General features: G+C 35.8%; 2 protein-coding genes across 3 annotated transcripts in view; one reads left to right on the forward strand and one right to left on the reverse strand.

The window, feature by feature from the left end:
• Window positions 1–20,494, reverse strand: part of LOC135681872 (uncharacterized) — a 60,796-nt gene that overhangs the window by 13,072 nt on the left and 27,230 nt on the right. The window contains exons 4-10 of the mRNA XM_089112960.1: window positions 10,696–10,809; window positions 9,633–9,746; window positions 7,859–7,972; window positions 7,397–7,510; window positions 5,639–5,752; window positions 4,849–4,962; window positions 3,890–4,003 (exon numbers count right to left, since the gene is read on the reverse strand). Of these exons, the coding sequence (XP_088969086.1) occupies window positions 3,890–4,003; window positions 4,849–4,962; window positions 5,639–5,752; window positions 7,397–7,510; window positions 7,859–7,972; window positions 9,633–9,746; window positions 10,696–10,809 (798 nt within the window). The remainder of the gene's footprint in view (window positions 1–3,889; window positions 4,004–4,848; window positions 4,963–5,638; window positions 5,753–7,396; window positions 7,511–7,858; window positions 7,973–9,632; window positions 9,747–10,695; window positions 10,810–20,494) is intronic.
• Window positions 12,259–20,446, forward strand: LOC135681874 (uncharacterized). 2 transcript variants are annotated; one of them, XM_065196509.2, is made up of 6 exons: window positions 12,259–12,930; window positions 14,128–14,205; window positions 14,657–14,999; window positions 15,364–15,484; window positions 16,027–16,140; window positions 16,748–20,446. In XM_065196509.2, exons 2-6 carry the CDS (start codon window positions 14,186–14,188, stop codon window positions 17,083–17,085), a joined length of 936 nt encoding a protein of 311 aa, XP_065052581.2. In that variant the 5' UTR covers window positions 12,259–12,930; window positions 14,128–14,185; the 3' UTR covers window positions 17,086–20,446. The 2 variants fall into 2 exon arrangements, with proteins under 2 accessions (XP_065052581.2, XP_065052580.2); XM_065196508.2 differs by lacking the exon at window positions 12,259–12,930 and having other exon boundaries at window positions 14,116–14,205; window positions 16,748–20,388.

The following is a 20,494-nucleotide window of genomic DNA, read 5'->3' on the forward strand; positions in this document are numbered from 1 at the left end:
TTTCAGTGGAGACAGATAGCGTGGGCCGTTGCGTGCTTAGAGAAAACATTTTATCGTTTACTGTCTAACGTTTTGAAGCCACGTTAATCAGTTCGTGTTCACAAAATTCGTTGACAAATCGTCCTATAAAACTTTGCCATGAGAAGAACCATTGCTTGCACCTACAAAAATACCAAAATCAGGAATAGGCATATGATTTTGGAATAAATATTTGCAACAATGCCGCTATTTTCTCAAGATATGCATTTCTTCTGTACGCAACACTCTAGAACGCACTCAATGAAAGAAAGTTGACGGACTGTCTTAGGGTTGAGAACATGCAAGAAAAAGGCAGAATGAAGGGAAAAAACCCGAGTTTGATAATTATCTCTCCGTCTTACTTTAAAATATACGACGTACATACTTTGTAAGTGAAAAATGACCTGTTTTTCAATAAAATGACATGATGTCGTTTTCTTGGAGTACAACCAACCATAACCAACGTAAGCAGATTCAATCAGGGCAATAATGGGCTAAACGTTTCATCGCTTATCTCTGGTTAACGACCGAATTTCAAAAATGGGTACGGCAAAGTTTTAGATATACTCCTTTGCTATGCATTATTGTATGAAGCACTTCAATAATGACAATTTTCGCGTTCAGCGTTAACTTTTTGTGGCGCCGGTTTTTCCCCACAGCTTTGGATATGAGGTGCGAGCGTTACTGTTGCGGCTGATTCGATGCTATTTTATCTTCAGATTTCTATTGTCTTTGACGCTATACCATTGGCTGGTTCAAATTGTAAACAAACAGTCCGATTGGCTCAAAACATTTTTCATCCTTGTTCTAGTAACCTATAGACGAATCTTTCCTTCGAAGTCTGCAGGGCACCACTCAGTTTTGCAGGGCAGAAAGCCTTTTCACCCTCCCCAAACGCAAGTACGCCCCTGCATAGGAATCTATTACTCAACAATATTTCAGCCAATTTGTAGCACATGTCACATAATTCACACATCAAAAGGTTACCCATGGTCTTTATCCGGGATATAAAGTACACCTACTCGAGACCACACCTACGCAAGACCAAGCCTACACAAGACCATACCTACGCAGATCACGTCTACGCAAGACCAAGCCTACACAAGACCCTACCAACGCAGACCACGTCTACGCAAGACCAAGCCTACACAAGACCCTACCAACGCAGACCACGTCTACGCAAGACCAAGCCTACACAAGACCCTACCAACGCAGACCACGTCTACGCAAGACCAAGCCTACACAAGACCCTACCAACGCAGACCACGTCTACGCAAGACCAAGCCTACACAAGACCCTACCAACGCAGACCACGCCTACGCAAGACAGCGCCCATATAAGATCATAGATGACGCAAGGTAGAAGAATTTGACTAATAGTGCGGGTCCTATTGTCCATAATACGAATCCCCTTCTCATATTACGTTAATTTTTCCATTTCACAACAGTCTGACTCAATTTTTATCGTAGAATTCAAAAGTCGATGTCTCCAGGTGACATTCTTAATGACGTCAGAATGACGTCATATGTATTAGGTGTGACTTCATTCACTACTTTTTTCTCCAAAACAGTAAAAGGCAAATCATTTTTTGAAGACAATCATGCAATCTAAGCTGTAAAATTGATATTATATACATTATGAAGATTTCAAATAGAATAGTTTCAATTTTATGTGGTAATGTGACGTCACAGTGACGTCGGATAGTTAAGAAAGTAACACAACAATTATGAACTCTGAATGGCAAACAAACTTTAACAATTACAAATTAAGAACAAGAATTAGTAGTCATTATTTTAAACATCAATTTCGTCTCCTCGTCATTGATTTTGCATTTCATTGCTAAAATATGCATTCTCGCAATCAATGCAATGGCACATTTCTGTGCAAGATAATCTCTTATATACCAATTCAACTTACAGCCTCATTTTGAAGCATTTCTCAAATTATTTTGCACAAAATTTTTGACCACAGATTCGGATCGGGAGCAAGAATTTTAGTCTACTTGTAAGATTTTATTATGTCACGATATTGCTTGACCGTGATTGGATATTAGGAGGGTAAAGTTTCAAAGATTCATCATTGTTTACGATGTTTCTTACCGTTACGGAGAGTTCAAAGATGCTGATGACGTTCTTCATATAAATGTGCCTTTTGATTCTGGCAGTTATTGCCATTCTACTGAACAAATCTCTATGTTCCTTAACAATCTAATTTTATTTTTTCCATTGCGGTCTTGATGACTTTGTTTGCAGCTGTAAACGTTTTTATGGAAGCTCGCTGTAAAGGTGCTCAGATACTGTATTTGGATTCGTTGAAAATCTTTCTTCAAGAAACGCCTGGTTAAGATCTTAGCCAATGTTTTCACATTTTAATAGCCTCCCGTGATATACTTCAGGAATAACAACATTTGTTACAATGTTTTAGAGAACTCTCCTTTCTTTTTTCTCCAGGAAAGACACTTTCTCATTCAATATGTGTGCAGTTCATATGTATGCAGTTTGAGCATGAGTTGATTTTGTCTGCGGGTAGAATTCTGGCTGTCTTCGTGATGTCTTTTACTTTTCTGCGCTGCAGTTTATGAAATCTCTTCAGATTCTTTTCTAATTATTTCCATGCTTTAAGACACTTTGATTCATCTTCAGTGCATCCACGTTCTTTTATAAGTTTAAGTAAGCGAGTGAACGACACTCCCCTTGGACTTTGCATCAACTTTTTATTTATAATATCAATTTGACATGCATTCTGGAGTAATGTTTGTGGCTTTGGGCTCATGTTTGCATCACATTCTATGATAAGGCTAAAGATGCCAAGAACCAAGGACTCTCTTCAAGGACTCAATTACAACAATAGAGCACATTTTGAAAACGAGGTCACAAATCTTTAATAGAAGATATCATTTTTGCGAGGAATGATCATTCATTCATTCATTCATTCATGCATTCATGCATTCATTCATTCATTCATTCATTCATTCATTCATTCATTCATTCATTCATTCATTCATTCATGCATTCATTCATTCATTCATTCATTCATTCATTCATTCATTCATTCATTCATTCATTCATTCATTCATTCATTCATTCATTCATTCATTCATTCATTCATTCATTCATTCATTCATTCAAAGGAATGATTCAGTGAACGGTTTCAACAAATATTAACATTCAGGGAAAAAATCAACACTAGCAGCGGATTTATCATAAATGTCATGACGTCATCACCATTGAATGATATAATAAATTGTGACGTCTGATGAGCTAAATAGGATTATGTGCCTCGCATGCCTGCCTGGCATATATCTTCACCCAATATTACTTGTTGGAAGCCAAATTAATATCAATTCAGGAAGTTTTGGCAAAAAATAGTGTTATGACGTCATTATGACGTCTTTAAGAAATGGAAACGCAAATGCGCTGGAGACATTAATTTTTAAAAAGAGATGGCAATTTCACCCGAGGTAAGCTGCTAAGAATACAATTAACACGCAGCGAGAACGGATTTACAATAGGATTCGGACTATAAGGCTTCAATGAGGACAATGGAAAATTTTTTAACCATTTTAAAATCATTTCGACAATTCTGACATGTACGTAGAGAAATGACGTTAGAAGGGTGGCCGTTGCAAAAATTAAAGTTGGAGAATATGCATATATACCGAAAAGGGAATTATTGTATATAAATTGTGCGTTTCTAACTACACAATAGAACAAAACAAAAAATTTAATGCACAAAATCATATATCACGCAAGAAGAGCCAAAAAAACTAGTCTAGCCAGGAAAGTGTAATTAATTCTGAATCAACAAAATGGGTTGAAATAGAGCCATTACAAGATTGTTGAAAAAGTGATGTAATGAGTTTAAAGTTTACCTGGGTAGCAAACTTTCCCTGAAAAACCAGAGGAACAATTACATGACCATTGATTTGTGCCATCTACACATGTACCCCCATTCTTGCATGGATTGCTTGAACATTCATTGATTTCTGCGAAAGAAAACGGTGAGTTTAGTTGTACACTGATCTTTCAACGCTATTGAAAACTACGATAAGCTAAGCATAAAGTTTGACATTAAAGCAAGATTTTGAGAGGCCATGCCCACTTTTTTGCAAAATCTTTTGTAATTAATGTTTAATTTGTATGTGGTCCCCCTCCTATCTATTCGCTACTCCAAATTTCACGCTTAATACCGCCATGAAGCGTTCACAACTCTGTTTAAATGGAAACAAGCATTTTGCAGATCTTGCTGAGTTTTGTAGATATAAAAGGTGTTTTCTAGATTTTGGCAAAGAATGAGATCAAATGACGGCACTGATTCAAAATCACAGCAGCTCTTTCTTTGGAGACGTTAAAAAAAGAATCTCAAAAGTTAAACTTTTAGTTGCTTTAAGGTAAGAAACTTTCACGGGAAGAAATAATAAAAGGTTTGATTCGCAGAACGTCGTAAAATAAGAAATTCGCGAAAGTTTGACCCTGTTGACGCTCTCAGATACTTTGATTGCGAATAAAATGTTTCTAACGAATGTCAATAATTTTTCTTTGTTTGATTATATTTAGCCACTTAGTTGAATAGAAACATCTTTTGGATGAAAATCATGATTTTTACTAAAACTTGAAAGGTTATTCTCGCAAAAGATCCTATTTCACTTCTTTTGCAAAAGTTGATTCTAAAAAATTCTCAATTCTTGAAACCTTCTTCCCGAAAAATTTTCTTTAAACGAATCTCATGCCTTCCTCTGACAAAATGAAAAAACTTTTCCAACATAAAAAAAACACGAATTCAAAGCAGAATTTCTGCAATCGCACCAGTGCTGTGTATCCGAGCTCTCACCTTGTTCACAAAGGCCTCCAGTAAAGCCAGCTTTGCATTGGCATTCAAACCTATTCACCTTGTTGCTGCAAGTCGCCCCATTTTGGCATGGGTTGCTTTCGCACTCATCAATGTCTGTTAAACAAAACTGACTCTATTTAAGTTATGATTCTTCGATTATTTAGAAATTGTATCCAAGATTCTACTTAGGGTGTTCTCCTATTACATAAATAATATGCAGCCTATCATGCCCACTATTTTACAATGCAATATCAAAATCTCAAAAAATTGAAACTTTTTAAAGGTCAGTGGCAAGTATTCTATTTAAGATATATTATTCAATGATGCTGAAATATTATCACTTTTCATCAAATATACCGTACAGGAAAAACCACAATGGTCACTGGACATTCGTTGAAAAACTTCCATAAACTCATGCGTAAGTTGTGCCCTTTGCATTGATTATAAACGTGTTAATATCACGCTGATCTATAAATCCTAAACCACAATTTTAGCAATGATGGCAATATTGCAACAGTAGTGTAGCCAAGGTGGTAAGATTGGGGGGTACCCTGGGTACCAAAGTGTCCATCATCTATTCCGAAATATAGTAAGAAACTAGTCACAGAAAATATTTTACTAAGCCACACCCTTCGGAACACCAGAAAACACTCCCTTTTAAAGAGATTTTCTTGCCATCGGGGGTGGGGGGGGGGGGCGTCCGCCCTTTTTTGCCTTCTCCTCGCCACATTACTGCATTGCAACATATTTGACATCAGTATTCAACACAAAAACAATTTTATCTTCAGACCTTGATAACAATTTGTCCCTGTGTAGCCTGGCTCACACTGACAGCTGTATCGATTGAGTTGATTCAAACACGTTGCACCGGTCTTGCAGGGGCTACTTGAGCACTCATTGACATCTAAATGAAGAACAGCAATTGGATTTATCTTTTACTCTATTAGTGGACGCGAGGGGGCAAGTGGAAGAAGAAGGCCAACGAAAAGATCAAAGACGGGGTGCAGAGAACGATTGATGCATTTTATCATATTATATAGAAGTAGGACATATTATAACCATGGGCGTAGCGGATGCTTGACATTTAAGGTCTTATAATACCTGCAATTCTGAAGTTTTATAATCTGAGGAGTGTCAGACGAAAAGCTGAGTATGCTGTATAATAATTTTATTTTTCAAATCCTTTTTCACATTTTTACCCCTAAAAACTGTTCACAACAAAATTTACAGAATAACAGAAAAAACATATTTCACTAGCTATAAACCAACATAAATAGGAAGTATTGATGCTTTTTTTAAATTTAAAAAAGGGCAGTTAAGATATTGCTGATTTTTCACTTGGTGCTTTTATCTAGACAAGTGAACACTGAATGATGGAAATGCAGTTCTTAAGTGATGATGCTACAAAAATCTGACTTGAAAGTATTTGAATGCAGATCACAGAGCCTGAATGATAATATATTTGAAAACCTCTGAATGTGCCAAATCAGCCGTACGTGCGATAGGCTGAGACATGACTACATCATAGTTAAGCACAGTCTCTTTCCTCCAAAATTACTGTGATAGCAATTTGTTGGCGAACTTCAAATCTTTCATTGGCCATGTCTCACCCTTTTATTAACGTTTTTATTACCTTCAATGATTCTTCAAACTTGTAAGTTTTTTCAATGATGTCCGTTTAGGTTATGTGGTCTATATCAAAATACTAAAATTGATTTCTATGACGTCACACTTTAGAATGCCATTCGCATTATACAGTTTTCCTGGTAAATAAAATCCTTTAGAAGAAGCTCTCTAAAAACAGTGACACACGATAGTGATAAGGATAAAAAGATTTTTAAATTCCTAATTTTTTCATCGTCTAGATAAAAGCACCATTAGAGAATTTTGGAACTCATTATACATAAAGTTTGTTGAGGTGTGATGTTGATGATATTAGCTCTTGTTTTTACGACCTACGTTTCCAAGAAAATGATATCAAATGTTCTTGGCAATTCAGTTAAAATGACAGTGGAACAGAAGAAACAGAGAAACTTTTCAATGTCAGTACATTGGCAAACAGTTATTGGCAAATAATTATTTAAAATTCTGGTGCTTCTTCAGAGTAAAAGAGAACTTTAGAAATATTTTTAGCGTTATTTAGTTTTCTTACTGCTTTGTTAATAAAGTGATTTGGCTAGAATAGGTTTCAGAAAAGCTGGAGGGAGCCTACAGTAACTTTGTGGGAAAGAAAATACAACACTTGTACCAGTGGCACGCAACAACTAATCTCAAATACTGATATCTGAGCAAAGATAGGTTTGGCTGGCAAGGTCATTGTTCAGTATTGATCGAAAATGGTTTGCAAGTATTATTACTCTACAGCACAAAGAAGAATGATGAGAAAATTATACAGAACAAAGTGATTTTGAAAAGTGAGACCATTTTATTTTTGTTAGTATCCCGAAATAAGCATGTTGGAGAATGACACAATTTTACCGTCCATTCAAAACCTGATATGAAGCGTCAAAAGCCCAGAGGAGAGGATAGTAAATGACTGAAAACATACCGGTTTCACAATGCGTGCTTGTATATCCTGGCACACATTGGCAGGAATATTGATTGACTTTATCTTCACAAGTGCCAGAGTTTTGGCATGGATTGCTAGCACACTCGTTTATATCTACAATGAGTACAAAATTCATGTTTCTACAGTGTCAATGTTCCTTGCTTTGAAAATTAGTTTACGATTCTTCTAAAATTATTTTTTCTCTTGTGGCGCTATAATAAACTAAAAAAAGTCTTCCACCAAGTGAAGGGTATACAGGAGAGAGGAGCTTGTGACTTCTGATGACGTAATCAGCTATTTTTCGTACCTTCCTTGCTCCAATATTTTCATATCTTCCAGGAGTATTAAGCTAAACAATGTTTAAAAGATTTAGTCAAAAATATATAGACATATAATGAATAACTAGATATATTCAAAATGCGATGTTACAAATGCTACAAAATCTCTTTCTGATATCAATACCTGTTTCGCAATGTGTACCATTAAATCCAAGGAGACAGTTGCAGCTGTAGCCAGACACTTTATCAACGCATGTTGCATTATTCTGACACGGGCTGCTCAGACACTCGTCTATATCTAGAAGATAAAGGATACTTATTTAGTCCAAATCCAAAATCCGAAGTTAATATGGCCTAAAGCAAAAATTCAAAAATGGAGAAACAGCGGTACATTGCAATGATTAAGCCTTTCTTTGGTACTGATTTTCGTTTTATATATTAGAACAGGAAAGAAACAATTGTGTGAATGAAAAATGCATTCTAAGACCCTGTTTATACGAGACCTGGACCAGATCGGATCCCGGGCGTTTTCAAGGGGTCCGATCCAAAACAATTTGCGTTTACACGGGATCGAATCTAGATGAGACCTACAGATAACGTGCATGCGCTTAACTTGCGCGCATCAGACGTTTTTCTTGCAAACTGAGACTAAAAAAAACAATTCAGGCTGAATTCGTGGGACGCGAAGCAACTCAGAGTTCAACCAGAAAGAGCAGTTCACAAAAGACAGACTCACAGCAAAATGAAAATGAACAAATGCTATGAACATGTGTCTAAAACTTCTCGACTCATCTTCTAGCACAGTAATAAGTCAACTTTGTGTTTGAATTTCTGACACCAATTTCACGGAATAAGTGTTCCAAGTACTTTGAATTGATAGATATTCTGTCTCACTTTCGAAAGAAAATATAAATCTAGACCAGATCCAACCGTTTACACGGAATCCAGTCCCGATCGGATTCATACGAGATCACCTCTGAAGGCGATCCAAAAAGTATTCGGATTGCTGATCCACCAGTTCCCTAGCCGGTGCTCCAGACCTCTACTTTCAAGTTAGGGTTCTGGAACACAGACTCCCAGTTCCCGTGAAAACGCAAGGGCTATCTGTATTCCTTTGGATAGAAAGAAGAAGTTCTGGAAGATAATTATCTGCAGAACTTGGTTTCACTCCTTATGCCTTTAGTTCAAGTGCGTTCATCTCTAATCCTTTAATTGAATTAAAGATTACAGATAAACTGCCGAGGCATTCCCACTTGCAGAACTTAAACACTCAACTAGCTGTATGAAGACAAGTCAAAATGAATCGCGAAACTTTGATAAAGAGATTGGCGATTTTATTGAACCTTTCATGTCATCAAGTTTTGAAAACAAAATCAAAAAGAAAGTTCTGGGTATGTGAAATTTATAGAAAACGACAAGAACTTGGCTTTTTATACACTTTTTGGCGAACTTTAAGTGACCGAGAGTATTTTTTTCGGTATTTGCGCATGAGTTCAGAGAGATTTAGCCTAGCCAGAGCTAGATATAGCCAGAGCTAGATCTGGTATAACCAGTAATAAAAAAAATCCAAAACCACGTTCAGAGAACCAATTAAGGCCAAAGAAACAAAATCGACTCCGGTTGAAATTGCCTTATTTTGGCTTAACATTTGCACCTTACTTGCTGGTTGATGAATGAAACATTCCTTAAATTTTTCGGCTTCTTTTATGTTTAAACGCTCAGATCAAAATTTTTTGATCTTGGCGTTCAACTTTTCTGAGCGTTCAAGTGCGTTCATCTCCTCCAAGTTAAACGCCCGGAGCATTCCCACTTGGCGTTTAACTTGAACGCTCAGAGATGAACGCACTTGAACGCACTTAGTCGCCAAGTGGGAACCAAGCTTTATAATTTACCACGCATGACAAGAGATAAGGTAGGAATGACCGCGAAATTAACCATGAAATCACAAAACAAAAAACCTTGTTCACACATTGGTCCTGTGTATCCCGGCAGACAAGTGCAAGTAAAATTTCTTCCCTTCTCTCTGCATGTTCCACCATGAAGGCAAGGCAAAACGTAACAAGGACTTAGCTCTAGAAGGTAACAATCGGGTATCAGTTAATTTGAATCAATCATATGATAACAAGGACGGAAATACATGCAGATAATGCCACAAAGATTCAATTTCGATCATTTTCAAATACTATAATATCAGTTTGATGTCAAAATTTTATCAAGAACAGATAAGAACAAAGAGAGTGTTATGTAAAAAGTAACAAGCTATTCAATTTTCAGTTTCATTTATGCAAACCTTCAAATATGAAAATCTCAAGCTGGTATGAAAATACTTTGATAAGTGTAAACAAGGAAGAGCCGGGAGAATCAGGAAGAACAAGAAAAGACAGGAAAACCGAGGAAATCAAGGCAAACAACCAGAAAATGGAAGTTGGGATGAAAAATTTGCGGTCTTGCCAAATATAAAAGTTACTTCCTGCCAAATCAGGAAAAGAGGAACAGGAAGAAAGTGGAATACACCCTAAAAAATTAGAAGGAGATACGATTGTACTACTTACTACTGGGCATAGATATTGGGATGAGGCTCGGGGGATGGAGATGGGTTACCCTTGTTAAGTGATTGTACTGCAAAGTGATTCTTCCCTTTCTAGTGCTTGGATATTCTCTCCCCCGCTAATGTCTTTTTCACAACATTAATCCCTCCCAAAAAATTTCGACGTTTTTCAAAAGTGTCTTGTTTTTGCAGTCTTAAAGCCCTTTTAGCTAAATGTTTTGTTTGTTGAAAATTCTAAAACTTGCTGTGTTGAGAACATTCTAGAAAACAATCAGTTGTTTGCCTTTTTCATACGGCTCAATAGGGTGGTATCTTGTTTAGTCTAATTAGCTTGCATTTTCTTTAAAAAGGTATTGTTTGCCTATACAGGATGATTATATCCAAAGAAAGCGTTTGTTAATTATTAACGAGTTTAATTGGTTTACAATTCAGAAGAAAGGCGTTTTAGTTCATTTGATGTTCTGTACATTTACCTGCTTCACAGTTGATACCAGTGTAGCCAGGGATACAAATACACACGTACACGTCATCTGTATTCATACATGTTCCATTGTTTAGGCAAGGATTGCTGGCACACCCATTTGCAGCTAATTAAAGTAAATACGTGCCAATATAAGATAGCCTATCATTATGATATGAAACATGACATTTTTAATCATATTCATTTTTTTAATGCCGAATCTATGCCTTTTACAATCGAGCTTCCAATATGATCTTTTTCCCTTTCATAAATTACCATTGTTGACTGTTTCTCATCAGGTGAAAGAATTTAATTGAATACGCCGTAGAAAAAGTGTCATCAGGGTAAACATTCATATAAATTGTTGGCTTATTAAACGATGCACAATGCAGAAATATGCATACGCAATTTAAGTTTATAGCAGTGAAATCATCTGTGCTACCATCTTTCTGCCTATATCTTTACCAGAAAATTAATACCTTTAAAAATTTGATGCATGTTAACATAGGTTTGTAAAACCTGCATAATGTATGACAAAAAGCTGCTCGCTGATTAAGCATGAAACTCAATATTACAGTTTAGCACTGTCCTTTTCAACACACCAAAGGGTGGCGCCTTCAATTCTGCCTAAACGGCATCATTGATTTTATGACAGACTGGTTAATATTAATCTTTATTGAATTTAAAAGAATGCATACACATAAAATATATCTCTATATGACATCATGAACTTCATGACAGACTGGTTAGCATGATTTTTTTTTAAATTGAAAAATGAATATATGTAAATATTTGTATAGATAATGCTTACAATTATCCAGTTCAACGACTAATATTATTATTAGCAAAGAATATAATACAGATGTCTTTTCATGTGTAATTCCTAGTTTTTGCCAAAATTAAAACAAACAAAATTATCACCGTTTTGCAGGGCACATAACATTTCAGGCATTGTTCGATTACATTGAATGCACTCATAGAATGGATAATTGCATATATCTTTGCAAAGCATTTCACCAGGACATGGTCGCAGCTCCTGGCATGTTGAGCCAATCTAGAAATTAAAGCTCGTTTTTTATTTGCCCTGCAGATTCGCAGGAATGTTAAGTCACTGTTTAAGGAAGGTTTTTATCCAATTAGATTGATTTCAAAACCTGAAATCCAAGATTGATTTTATCAATAGTAAAAAAGATTATTTGCCTAGGTGTAACGCTAACAACATTTCAAAAATACAGAAAAGCGCTTTCAGTTTACATATTTCTTGCAAAAAGGATGGATCACAAAAATAAAAAGGTCAATCCAGAAGCTCTAAAACTTTCTCAAACATCTCCTACTGAAGGTTCTTGGCTTTTTAATTATATTAACACAACTGGAGTAGGAATAATCAAGCATACAAACCAAGGTCTCGTTGTAATCTGTCGATTTGTAAATCCAGCCTGGTTTGGATACCAACGCAGCACCTCCGTGGTACCTTGTCTTGCTATTGAGCTCGCATTTCTTCTCCCCTGGGTTGATGTTGTATGAGAGACAATTTTTGTGCCCTGCACATGACTGAATGCAATCTAATTCATTTGTTCCAGTCGTGATTTGGATGACACTTCCTGACAGTGCCTTTCCAACTTCGTATATTTTAAAATCAGCAAAAACATGTCCACATGGCAATCTCAGAATGGTTTGATTTGAAATTTCCAGGTAGAACACGAGCAGGACGAGCACACTAAAGAAAATATACTCATTTTGATAGCGCAATAGTAGATTATTAACAAAAGTACTTGTTTTTAAGGTCTTGTCAAAGCGTCAAACACGCGAATTTGTTACGCGGATGACACGGAAAACGCGCAAAGCTGAAACACGGCAATAAACAATATGAAAATACAAAAATAAATAAATTAGGTATGCGGAGAAATGTAGACACATGGCAAATGATTGTCTCTCTACACGACAAAGGGTAGTGTACCTGCTGCTTACCGTGTACTATGTACACGTTGCCTACACGTTTTACATGGTAAGGGTTGTTTAGATTCTTTAATAATCTTGAATAATTGTTCCAGTCCTTTGCTATTATGTAAGATTCAGGTATGACTACTTATCAAGATATGAATGTGCAACGGTATGTGGGCAGATTGGTTGTAAGGCGCAGTGCTCTATTTAAGGAGCCACCAAATGAAGAAACAAATGCTCTACAAGCAGTTGATCGTGCTATATCATGCTGAACTACCTTAGTCAGTCAGAAGTGATCATTGTGAAGGTAATCTGCTAGCCATTACCTGAGTGTAAGATGCATCTTCCTCTTTGAAAAATATCTGCCAATAGCGCTTCACTGAAGTTTGCAGCTAAGTGTCAACACCTGCACAGTATTTCTGCATGGCACAAGCCAGCGGGGATCTCACAGAGGTGGAGCTTGTGGTAAAACCTAGATCTGAATAATAAAAATCTAAGCTTCTGCGTTTACCTACTGCAGCATGTGACTAATTATTTGCATTATATTAAAGCCTATTGCAATTGTATTGCCCTGATTTCTGACTCTTTTTCTGTCAATGTTGGACTATTGTGAAAGTGGATGGCTGCTGGTGATTTATTTTTTGCTAAATTTATAATTCTTAGCGCATTTGGAAAGTATGCTTAAAAACCCGTCATTCAGCGGACTTTCCAGGGGATGTTTGTGAATCATCAGTAGAAAAATGATTTTGATTATCACTATCCGCCTTTCTGGCCGCAAATCTTCATATCATGTGCAACCTTAACTCCATATTTAGTTTTAGATGTTTCTGAATGATAGTTTGAGAGTTTTGCGATTTTCTGCTAGAAAGCCTAGAAAATTGAGATTTTTTCAAACGGGATTCCCTGTTACTGGTAAAAACATATATTTATGTGTTTTGATAAATTTTAACTGCATATACACAACCTATAAACTTTGAATAAGACTGACTATACGGATTTGCTGCATCTATTCTAGGCCTCGAGGTTATACGATAGATTGCAGGTTTTTGAAATAAATCAATGCCAGTAGTATGGTTATTGCATAGCTATTAAATATTCAAAATGTTCGGCCTGTTTTTGGCACGCTTCCGATGCTGTGCGGTGAGCTGCTTTCAATGCAAACTCAGCTTTACCAATAAACTGCTTGAAAACCCTTTTTCATACACATTAATTTGCCCTTTGAATGCATTGTAGGGCAAATCACTTTCGACCAAGCAAGAAAATCCATCATATTTTTATAAAGTAATTAATTTATTTGAAGAAATGTTAAGAACCGAGCATTCAAAACAACAACTCTAATAGTGCATTGCCATCTGTTCCAGGGTTCTTTAATTTGTAAAATAAAGTAAAATACAACATTCACTAATGAAATAATGAATACGTCCTTGATGTTATTCATATCAGTTTAATAACATTTTGAAAAATAAAAAATGGGTTAACTGCTGAAACTCTCATTTGGCTGCAGGGTTTGCAAAAGACTAGCCCAAGTTAGGCTCATTCCTAAAGGAGTTGAACTTGAGAGCATGCAGTTTTCTACTAGAGGGTAAGTAAATGATACACAAAGCAATCTTTCAAACCTTTGCTGCAAACCAATTTCTTACTTCTAAGCTAGAGAGTAGTTCATAAGATATCTTACTCATTAGAACCTTTTATTTATTTTTTTATAGTTTAAATTAGTGTTCCAGATCATATCCGCTTGCGACTGTCTTTGCGCAAAACATTATAACAGAGTTAAAGTTTGAAAGCATCATAGGTAACAATAAGTTTCAAATATTGGAGAACAAATTCTGTATCACTAAGCACAGTTAATGTTGTTCATGATTTTTTCATGATTCATGAAATGCTAGCTCTCTTGCAGTCTGAAACAGATTTGAATTGAATTCTTATACAGTTTTTAACGCCTAAAACATCTTAAATAACTGAATCACCTAAAATATCAAAGTAAAGATATTTTCTCTGTATCTTGCTAAAAATTTGTTTTACATTCGCAACAGATTCATTGTGATTGCGCAAAGCGCACTGATTTGCTACTTGACATTCACCTCGACAAACTGTCACATCTTGAGACTTCACTGTAAAATATTCGCAAACTTTTCTGTAAAAGTTGAAGGTCATCTGCTTGAAGGCTTCACCATTGCCCAGCCTGAGTATGTGGACATTCATGAATGTTTTGGGCACTGCCTTCACAATCCATGGTGCAGATCTGTAAATGTCAGAATACTTGGAAGTAGGACATGTCAACTCAACAGCAGAACAATTCTTAATTCAACAAACAGTTCCCTACTTTTAAAGGATCAAAACTGGGATTTCTACACTACAGACTATACCGAAAAACTGGTATGTGTTTGAAATATTTTACTTCAAGAACATCAGAGCCAACATATTTCTTCTTTGAGTGACGCCCAGTGAGCGCAGTTTGCTTTGCAATGCTTTTCTACTTCTTTTAAAAAAGATCTAATGCATTTTTTCTTCTACTGCTTTTAAAATGTTACGTTTGCTTGAAACTGCATTTGGAAAGACAATCGACTATCTAGTGTCATAGATTGATTGAATGTTTTTAAGTCTTTTCCATTCAAAGTTCATCTTTGTTAACAATTTTATGACAAATTCTTCGTGGGAATTTAAATGTGACTAAGGAATGTAAATTTGAGGCCTTGATTCGAAGCCAGTGACAATTGCAAATCGGTTTTTTTCGTTTTAGATCGGTCAGAACTGCAAAGCAAGAAATCCTTGCCCTGTGAATAATTTATGTATAGACACTTGTGACTGCCCCGGATATCAATGCATTGAAAACAACCTGGACGCCAGCAATGGGGTCATAGGTAAGGAGATGTTTCCTTAATTTCTTTAAACTTTCTCTACAAAAGTATTTTTAGCCATAAACTTTATGCACGTAGTGTAGAAATTTGAAGCGTTAGTCTAGAATTAGAGCATAGTCTTAAAGTACATTCACTAAGTCACTTGACGTAAATAAAACGAATAAATTGTTTGAAAGTTACGTTGAAGGCCTATTTCCACTTCATCCGCTATCAGCATGCGATTTTCGATTTGCGATTTTGTGATTTGCGAACGAAGGCGAATTCAATACACACTCAAAACCTTTGTTGTACGAATTCTTATTACCGTAAATCCTCAAATTGCCCCCCCCTCGAAATGCCCCCATGTCTTTTTAATGTCTACAATAATTTTACAAGACCCTCTCGTATAAGCCCCCCCTCGTATAAGCCGCCTAATGGCTTCACAGAAGTGGTTATGGCAAACAGAGAAGCGGACGAGCGTCCACAATTTGTTGTATTTCTTTTGATTTTTATTGACTAGAAATCACCAATGCTAGATGTATCTGCTTACTTTATTACTTTTACAGATGCTGGTGTTTGCGCAAGTAACCCTTGCAAGAACGGGGGTACATGTGTAGAAGTTGCAAATCAATGGCTGTGTAATTGCAGGCCTGGTTTCATTGGAGCAGTTTGCTACCCAGGTGAGCTTATTTCCTTCAACCAAATACCATTTACTTTTAAAAAAGCGACTTCTGATTGTTGTTATAGTGTAGAGTGCTGGACAAGAGTAGAGTAATTATATTAATGCAACAAAATGACAAAATGCATCATAACAAATATCTTAATGCTAAAGGTAGGTAAGATATGAGAAATAAACATTTGCAAAGATGGCGGTCTTGAGAAATCTGGTGGCTTATGCTTTCCTGTTTCCTGACTCTATTTTCACCGTCTCAAGAATTGTGCTTTTTGTACTGTATATTCCTTAGCCATCATGATGAATAAAGTCGACCTCATTTTGAGTGTCAGCGAAAGTTTTATCAGCTCGTCGATATGGGTATACAACCAACAACGAGGTTTACGTCTTCCACAAAATAGGCCTACCTTCATCTGGCCAGTGCTATTTCTCTGCGGAAATACCATGGTTGGGTCCGACGCCAAAGCATTGTCAGGAAAAAGAGTTAATCGCAAATATGATATATATGGAAAAAGAGATAATCGCTACCCCACAACCCTCCCTCGCACTCTATATTATTAGCAAAATTTTTACTTTTTGCATAGGGAGAAACACCCTCTTATTGAAATTTTTAGATTGTGGGCAAACCTTGACAGGATCTTCAGGTGTAATTGCAAGCAAGAACTTCCCTGAGTTGTATCCACGGCAACACAAATGCACTTGGAAGATAGACGTGGGTACTGGCTTTAAAGTCAAGCTGGAATTCCTTTCTTTCAATGTTGAAGAAGATACTCATAAATGTTATGACTATGTAAAGATTACTCAAGGTTTGTCAAACTCTCAAATTTTGATGGAATGCGGAACAGATTTGCCAGGTACAATTACATCGACAGATTCAACTGTTCAGATAGATTTTTATAGTGATTACGTGATAGCGCGCACGGGCTTTGAGTTGATATGGAGTAAGATATAAAGAAAAGAATATAAAGCCAACAGGAAAACTTCAAGCTTTATAAAAAAGAAGACATTATTTGTATCGCAAAGAAGAAAAGAATGGACTTCCAAATTTAAAAACAATTGTGGTGAAGACAATACTTCAAACAAGTCTCATGTAGATGTTTATTAATATATATATTTATATATATAGATTTATTTAAATTGATAGAATTTGCACAAAAATCACCTAATAAATACCTACCATTTAGATAAAACAAAAACAAAACAAAAACAATGAATCCGGATCAGATGAAATCGATAATTGTTTTCTCTTCGGTTAACCTTAAATTGCAAGTATATGTATATGTGAATATGCTACTACTATTGTACACTTTTATGCTATTCAAGATTTGATGCACTTGAAATGTATTTGTTGCAATATTTACATGATCAAATAGAAGCAAGATCAAGATTACAAAAAATTTTCAAAAGAAAATAATAATTACAGGATTGCAGTTTTTTACCAATCAGAAAAATTCTAGAGAAGTACGCGATGCAGTCTCACTTGGAAGGTAAACAATGTATGTGATGCAATCTCACTTGCAAGGTAAACAAATTATGTGATGCAATCTCACCTGTAAGGTAAACAAATTATGTGATGCAATCTCACCTGTAAGGTAAACAAATCATGTGATGCAATCTCATTTACATTGTAAACAAAGTATATGATGCAATCTCATTTACAAGGTAAACAAAGTATATGATGCAATCTCATTTACAAGGTAAACAAATTATGTGATGCAATCTCACCTGTAAGGTAAACAAATTATGTGATGCAATCTCACCTGTAAGGTAAACAAATCATGTGATGCAATCTCATTTACATTGTAAACAAAGTATGTGATGCAATCTTGCTTGCAAGGTAAACAAATTATGTGATGCAATCTCACCTGTAAGGTAAACAAATCATGTGATGCAATCTCATTTACATTGTAAACAAAGTATGTGATGCAATCTCACTTGCGAGGTAAACAAAGTATGTGTTGCAATCTGATTTACATTGTTAACAAAGTATGTGTTGCAATCTGATTTGCGAGGTAAACAAAGATTATGATGCAATCTCATTTACATTGTAAACAAAGTATGTGATGCAATCTCACTTGCGAGGTAAACAAAGTATGTGTTGCAATCTCATTTACATTGTAAACAAAGTATGTGATGCAATCTCACTTGCGAGGTAAACAAAGTATGTGTTGCAATCTCATTTACATTGTAAACAAAGTATGTGATGCAATCTCACTTGCGAGGTAAACAAAGATTATGATGCAATCTCATTTACATTGTTAACAAAGTATGTGTTGCAATCTGATTTGCGAGGTAAACAAAGTATGTGTTGCAATCTGATTTGCGAGGTAAACAAAGTATATGATGAAATCTTATGTGCAAGGTCAGCTTACAAACACCAAAGAACTAGAGTAAGTAATCTCGTAAATAATATCAAAGCAAGGTATAACAAAAAACTGCTTCGGGAAAATGCAGACGGGAAAATCAGAAGGTATATCCAAATAAAACAAAGACTGTATCGCCAACTCCAGTACTAAATGTAGATAGTCAGAAGACTGCAGACGGTAAAAAAATTGCAAATGCTTTTGCCAATCATTTTGCCACCGTTGCAGAAACGATTAAAACAAAATCGATACTTTTAAAGATGTTTGTCTTGATGCTACATGAGAGCACTACCCGATAGTGCACTAACCATTTTTCTTTTATCGAAGTAAATACGATTCAAGTCTATAACCAGCTTAAAAACCTAAAAAGGAAAAAAGCCATCAGATAAGAAGATTTTAAAAGTTAGCTTTCCGTTTTGGCTGCATTTTTGGCATTTTTTATCAATCTGTCATCGTTGACTGGGAATGGTCCATCAGTTTGGAAAGGAGCTAAAATCGTACCATTATACAAAATTGGTGGCAGGATAGATACAGAAAACTATCAATACTACCGGGCATTTAAAAAGTATTGGAAACATTCGTGCACAAGCAGCTGAGGGATCACTTAGAAAAGAGCTGTTTGCTTTTAGAGCACCAATTTGGTTTTCGTTAAAAGCGATCTAAAAGATTGGTTTTCACACTCTCTACTGATTACATAGAATAGGAGACTGACAAAGGTTCTCTAACAGGAGCAATTTTCATCGATTTATCAAAAGAATTCGACACAGTTAGTACCATTCTAGTAGTACCATCTTCTGTTATTCATGGGAATGAATTAATGTGGTTCATTGACTATATCTTCAACCGGACTCAAGTTGTTCAGTGCAGTGGCTTCTTCTCAGAACGTATACCAATAAGCTGTGGTGTCCCTCAATTCTATCGATCATTGGACCTTTACTATTCATAATCAAGTTCAATGCTGCCCACAATGTCCTAAAACATTCAAAAACCATAACATATGCTGATGACACAGTTATGTACACTTCCTCAAACTCTCTGAACGAAATTAAGACAAAACTTAGCGAAGACCTGAACAGCCCCAAATCCTTGTTTGATAGCAACAAATCAGTAATTAACTGGAAAAAAGAAAAGACAGAAACCATGATATTTGGAACATTAAAAAGCTAATTAAACTTGAATCAAATTTAATGCAAATAAACCTGAATGGCATTAAAATCAATGAAACCTCCAGCCAATGGAGTTCATCTAGATCAAACTCTAAATTTAGATGATCATTTCAATAATATTTACAAGCAAGCTACTGGTCGGTTAAAGCTATTGAGAAAAATCCGATACGTTATTGACTCTGCAGCTGCGGAATTGATCTAAAGAACAATTATAATGCCAATTTTTGATACTGCTGGTTGATATTCTTGGCCAGGTCTCAGTCTTAACAGCTCAGAATCGAAAGTTTTGAAAATAGACATAAAGTTGTTATTAAGTCAAATAACCTGACGGTTGACCTATGTATACTGAAAATTGATGCAATAACTAAAGAAAGAGCTTTTCCGTTAGTCTTTGAGAGAACCTTCAGCAAAACGCCAGCGATGAGATAAAAGATTACTTCACATTTAAAACACATGGGAAGTACACAAGAAATGAGAAAGAATCAGCAAGTTTGCCACTAATGAAAACGGAATTCGGTCGAAAGGGACTTTTATTTCTTGGCTGCAAAATAAAGTTCAACAGCTTGCCCCTATGCGCAAGAAAATCGAATCCCGTGTTTTTTCTAGACAGTTTTTATTTTTGCTTTTTATTCTAACTATTTTAACATAGATAATTTCGCTGTAACTTTTAAGCCAGCAAGACCGTTATGACAACAGTATTGTTTATACTGATAAGCTATCTTGTTTTAGATATTCGTGTATCGTTATCCATTTGTAATTAAATTGTATTGAAATTCTCTAAACACTCTTCATGAACAAGCTAATTCCTTTCTAACGAATTCTTTTGCATCAA

Source organism: Rhopilema esculentum, chromosome 16, assembly GCF_057945365.1.
Source record: "Rhopilema esculentum isolate cy_ngs chromosome 16, ASM5794536v1, whole genome shotgun sequence".
NCBI lineage: Eukaryota > Metazoa > Cnidaria > Scyphozoa > Rhizostomeae > Rhizostomatidae > Rhopilema > Rhopilema esculentum.